Here is a 6000-nt window from a genome sequence, read left to right as displayed (position 1 = left end):
AGAATAGAAATACAGTCATTATGGAAAAAAAAAAAATCAAACACAAAGTCCCCAGATACTAAACTTTATTTGTCTATGATAACCAACCTTCACTGAAACTTTCCACAAATCGATTATCTGCTATGGTAGAAACCAGAATGCCACTTCTCTGGATGCTCTTAGAAGATTCAAACCCAATTGTGCCAAAATGGGAGTTAAGCACGGTGCTTCCAGTACTATTATCTCTGTTGGACATCTCCAAAATTACGTTCTGTTTAGCTGGACAAAACCCAGGCGGTGGCCTAACCTTCAGCCGTAACTGCGGTATAACATCCCCTAGTAACCAGAAAGGAGCATCTGGGGGAGCACTTGAAAGGCGAACTTCCAAGTCAATACCAAAATACCCGGCCTCAAACCATCCGATTAGATCACTGCCAGAAAAAGGACCCTGGACCTGACCATGCGGATCTTTGTAATAAAGGGATAGTTCTTCTGGAGATGGAAGTGGTTCAAAATTTCTCATAGCAGGGTTAGCAGTCCATTCCCTGTCCGAAATTTCTGATGCATGCCTTTTAATATTGGGATTGCTTCGGTTCTCTGCATCGCCAGAGTGATTCTTTAGCCAATCATCTTTACAAAAAGATGAGCAAACTGAGGCACTGGTAGCCTCATTCTCAGCATCTACAGACAAATGAGACCAGTTGAACCCAGATGACAGGACACCAAATCCAGCATGATAATCATTCAAACCAGTAGATGGCAAGCACGGAATACCATCGGATTGAGATTTCCATGGAGCTGCACTACCTGAAAATGGACTCTCAGGAATGCTCATTTCTTCAGTCATACTATCAGCCTTTTGGGAAGAAATCTCTAATATCTGTTTAACTGCACAGAAAAGAACTAAGGAATGTTGGAGAGACAAATTTATAGAAAAAGAAAATTTATGAAGCACAGAAAAAGGTTGGTGCAGAAAACTCTTCGTCTAATAAATGCAAAGAAGATGGCAACCTAGTCGCATTAATAGCAGCATTCATATTGGCAGAAAATAAATTACTGCTATGCCCATAATTCTAGCTGAAAAATGTGATTTCCTGGTTTGAATATCATCTTAAAAGACATTTTAAAGTTAATTTAAAAATTAGTGACTGCTCATTGATCAAAATATGATGTATAAAGTTAAAACCAATACAGCAAACATGATCCATACCAAAGAACATCAAAGAAACACCGAAAAAGAAAGACGAGACATCCTATAACTTAAAGGAAATTTTTTTTTTAAATGATATTTTCAATCTTTGGAAATATATCATAACTTTAAAAAAAAAAAGAGCACTAATCACTTGAAAAGAAAAGAAAATATAACCTGGCTCGATATTTGGATGTCTTCCACTGCCTTCATGTTTGTAGTCACCTCCAATACAATGCAAACCTTCATGAGTCCCTGTTCATGCACATAACATCAGAAATATGGCATGAATCAAACCCATGAAAGTAAAATCATTCACAAGAAACATAAATGCACCTAGTTTCATCTGCTTCAACATAACTGATTCAATGTCATTTACTCCAGCAGTGTCCTCTATAAAAACTTGAGCTACACCACTACTTGCAACCTCTCCTTTTTCAATGGCTGTCATGATTAGCTATGCAACAAAAATACTATAATGAAGCAAAGCAAGTTGTCTCAGGATGTACATATTCGATAAAAAGCAATAGAACTACTTACCAATTCTTCAATGGTAGGAGCTGAAAGCGCAAGAGGTTCCAGCGGCTCAGATCTTGTCAGAGAAGGAACATCTATAATTCCATCAACAAAGACCCTATGGCTTCTTATATCAATCATCTTGTATATGTCAAGTAACTTCATGCGACTATATCTTAGATGAGATGATATTGTTTGGAGACCAGACTTAGCTGAGAAAGACCTCAGCTGAGGAGGGCGTGAGGTCATGCTGTTGGCATTGCTGGAATTAAAACTACCATGATGAGAAGGAGAAAGCGGAGCACTGCTCTCCCCTTTCCCACGGCCACAACCAGTATGAATTTGCTTGTGCGGGGTAAACGATTGCTGAGAAGATGACTCCGCCTTTTCTCGAGCCATGGAAGAGTTTGATCTCCATGGACGAGGGGAAGCTTCCCCTACTTTATCAGCATCTCTTCCATAGCCACACTGTGATATCTTGCCAACAGGACCCCAGCGTGTGGTCCATTTGGTCTCACGTCGTTGATCAAAGCTACTTTCCCTATTTCCTGATTCACTCCAACGCTCGGAGAGGTTCCGACGTTCTGCCGAGTGCCGGAAGGAACTGCCCAGCCAGCGCTCTCCCCTTTGGTCTCGGTGAATAAATGAATTTGTCTCCCTTTCTTCGTCGCGCCAACGGTCCTGGCATCCAGTTTCTGAATCATGTAATGCACGCTTATAAACGTCTTTTCTCTTTCCAACCTCATGGGAATCTTCACCATTTCCTAGCCATTTTAAGGAGCTAGTACGCTCTCCATGATGTGAACTAGTAAGATTTTCCTAAAACATTGTTTAAAAAAAAATCATTTCTATAGAAATTTTTGAATTGAGCAGGATACTTCCACTGACAGAAAAAGGATCATAAATACGTATTACAAGACCAATATAAAAGGAATGACATAAATTTAAAAATAGAACTAGAAAAAATGAAAACAGAAAATAAAAAAAGTAAATAAAAACTAATAATATTTGCAGCAGTAATTAGCCTAATAATTAGGTTAATAATTTTAAAACTCTCCTTCAAGTTGAAACATAAATGTCCATCATATTCATCTTGGATTTAAAGTCCTCAAACAACTACCCAGAATGATTTTGGGTAAGTATATTCCCTAATTGACCATTAAATAGAACAGATGAAATACAAATCTCTCCTGAATCGAGCTTCTCCTTAATGAAGTGTGTGTCAAACCCTATATGATTGGTGTGATCGTGTTGAACCGGATAGTGGGCAATGTTGATGGCGGCTTTATTATCAAAAAACAGCTGGAGAAGAGCAGAGACCAGCATACATATTTCACGGAGCATTATGCGTAACCAAAGAGATTCACAGATACCCAAGGACATGTAGCGAAACTAACTTTAGCCCTTCTCCAAGCCATAATCGATTATTTTTTGTTTTTCCACGTTATAAAATTTCTCCATATAAATGAGTAATATCCTGAGGTAAATCATTGATCATGGACGAACGTGCACCTTGCCCAATCCACGTCCTTATAAATAGCAATATAACGAGAGATGTGGCGCAATAAACACAAACTTGAGCCCGGCGTGATTTTTAAGTAGTGAAAGATCTTGTGGACGGCTCAGAGATATTGCTCATCTGGATCATGTATGAATTGACCCGCAATACCTACCCCGTGTCAAATGTTGGGGCAAGTATAAACTAAGTAAATGAGTTTCCCCACAAGGCATTGGTAAAAGTCTTGTTCGTCAGAACCGAATTGGAAACATCAGCTAACTTCTCATTTGAATCTATTGGGACCGCCACTGGTTTACAAAAAAAAGGTTATTTATTGTCAATAGATCAAACACATCCTTGCGCTGAGACAGGCAAATGCCCCGAAATGCCCCGAAATGACTTCCGAGCCTAAGAAGTACCGGAACGACCGCAAGTCTTTCATTTCAAATGAAATAGCAAGAATGACTTTTAGAAACTCTAATGTTGGTAGATCATCACCTGTGAGTACAATATCGTAGACATAAACGATAAGGATATCAAATCGGTCACTGAAAGAATGTTGAAAGAAGAGAATAAGATCTGATTGAGTTTGAGAAAATCTATGACACACAAATATCTTTGTGAATTTGTCGAACCGAACACTTGGGGATTTCTTCAGTTTGTAGAGAGACTTCTACAGTCGGCACACTTATCCCCTGAAAGAAGTGGATTCAAAGCCTGAAGGGAGGCACATGAACACCTCCTCCGTGAGATCCTCATTTTGGAAAGCATTCTTGACATCAAGTTGGAGCAAGGGCCAATCCAAATTCATATAGCGGGACATGAATGGCGTTTAATTTAGCAATCGGAACAAATGTCTCCACATAATCAACTTCGTATGTTTGTGAGTAAACTTTTGCGACCAACCGTACCTTACTGTGTTCCAAGGATCCACACAGTTAAACTCAATGTTAAAAATCCAGAACCCCACTACATTTTTATCCAAAGGAAGATCTATAACACCTCAGGTATGATTTTGATGAAGGGCATTCATCTCATCCATAACAGCAGCCCTCCATAAGGGGTCTGCTAATATTGCCTCAATTGTGGGTGGAAGATGATGATTCGTTAAGACAGTAGCAAACACTTTGTAGGTCGACAATACAATGTGGAAAGAGATATATTTTGTCATGGAATAAAGAAAGATTGTCTGATCACATGCCTCAATAGGAAAACTCACTTTCTCCTCTGGAGTATGGTTAGTGTTGGGTATGTCACCCAGAGTAGATTCCAAGTCCTGTAAAAAGAGAGCGGGCTCCAAAGTAGGAACATTGGGACGAGACACAAAGAGGAGGTTTTGGTTATCTAGTAGGTCACTGATCCAGACAAATGGCTCCTTGGACATAGTGGTTGGTGAAATATCCACAAGATTCGGATGAAGAACAGTATCTAAGAAATCTAACTTCCCCGAACATGAGGTACTAATGGGAAAGTAGGGAATATTTTTAAAGGAGACATCGGCACTCACATAGAGTGTATTTGTGATAGAATCAAGACACTAATAGCCTTTTTGAGTGGCATAGTATCCGAGGAAGATATATTTTGACTTTGGATCAAGTTTAATACAAGTAGGTGAGTAGGTGCACAGTTCCGAACAAAGATCTTGAACCCGAAAATTTTGGGATCAACGGTAATGAAAAATTAATCGGCAAGAAAACATGACATCAATTGTTGTGAAAGATGTCGGCAATAAAGCGAAAAATTGGAAACAAGAAATTCATAAAATAGAAAACACGACGGAACACACAGATTTAAGTGGTTCGGCAAATTACCTACGTCTACGAAGTTGCAGAGGATTTTATTTGCTTGAGAATTACACCGTCGATCACATCAACTTACAAGAAAGAACTCTCTCTCCTCTTTCTCTCTCTCTCTACATCTCCTCGTTCTTTATTTGTCTTCCCGAGAGATCTACAACCAAAGAGTAAAACAAGAGTCATAGCCTTTCATTTTGCTCTTCACGTAAGCTTCACACCGAAGAACAAAACCGCACATAAAAAGGAGAAGAGGGCTACTTCGTGGTACTCCCACCATGCCTATTTAACCATCCAACGCAAGGCCCAATTAAGGAAGGTTTTAATTCGTGAATCTTAGCAGAGGAAGGGCGGGATCCATAGCAAGAAGGATCCATAGCAAGAAATGTTTCCTTTTCTCTTCAACAATCAAGGTGGTGGGACCCTCCCTCACATCAAATAAAGGAATTGATTAATTCATTGATTCACTCCAAAAGGCAGTCGCCTTATTTGCAAAGAGACAGGCAGGAAGCTTTAGTTAGGAAGGTAATTAACAACGTAATTAACAATTTTAATTATTGCCTAAAATCTAGTGGATCGGGTCTCCATCTTCCTAGACAATTCTCCCACTTTGAGATTGGGACACTAACTTCATCATCCATTGGCAGCATCATTCGCTGGTTGTACCGACATTTTTTCAAATGTGATATTTGAAACCTCTGTAACTCATGGCTTCTGCCTTCAAGCTAGAAGACTAGTTGAAGTCGAACACAACTTCAGTCTCTCCATTTTCCTGATCAGCTCTCACTTGCTCGAATTTTCATCATGCAAGGTTTCTTCATAGTTTTGTGATTCTCCCTTATCTATCAAGAGAATGTAATTCAATGTTGGTGAGAAACGCTACGGGGAACGTCTATTCCTGATTGAACTGCGAACTGTAGTTGTAGGGGTGAACAACTCTGCAGTTGACTGCGGAACACTAGGAATTGGTACCCCAGACCCACTATCCTCATCACTTTCATCACTGTCTTGCACTATGATCTCTG

The 6000-nt window shown here is 39.5% G+C and overlaps 1 protein-coding gene across 4 annotated transcripts in view; it reads right to left on the bottom strand.

Annotated features, from left to right (window-relative positions):
• Nucleotides 1-6000, bottom strand: part of LOC110021378 — a 36443-nt gene that overhangs the window by 8215 nt on the left and 22228 nt on the right. For all 4 annotated transcript variants that reach the window (XM_020719855.1, XM_020719865.1, XM_020719879.1 and 1 more), the window contains 4 exons: nucleotides 1709-2503; nucleotides 1505-1625; nucleotides 1346-1423; nucleotides 88-867 (listed from right to left, as the gene is read on the bottom strand). In XM_020719855.1, coding sequence (XP_020575514.1) covers nucleotides 88-867; nucleotides 1346-1423; nucleotides 1505-1625; nucleotides 1709-2503 — 1774 coding nt within the window. The remainder of the gene's footprint in view (nucleotides 1-87; nucleotides 868-1345; nucleotides 1424-1504; nucleotides 1626-1708; nucleotides 2504-6000) is intronic.

Source organism: Phalaenopsis equestris, unplaced genomic scaffold (genome assembly GCF_001263595.1).
Source record: "Phalaenopsis equestris unplaced genomic scaffold, ASM126359v1 Scaffold000002, whole genome shotgun sequence".
Lineage (NCBI taxonomy): Eukaryota > Viridiplantae > Streptophyta > Magnoliopsida > Asparagales > Orchidaceae > Phalaenopsis > Phalaenopsis equestris.
Note: the sequence above shows the minus strand (reverse complement) of the source record. Positions and strands in the feature narration are given on the sequence as shown.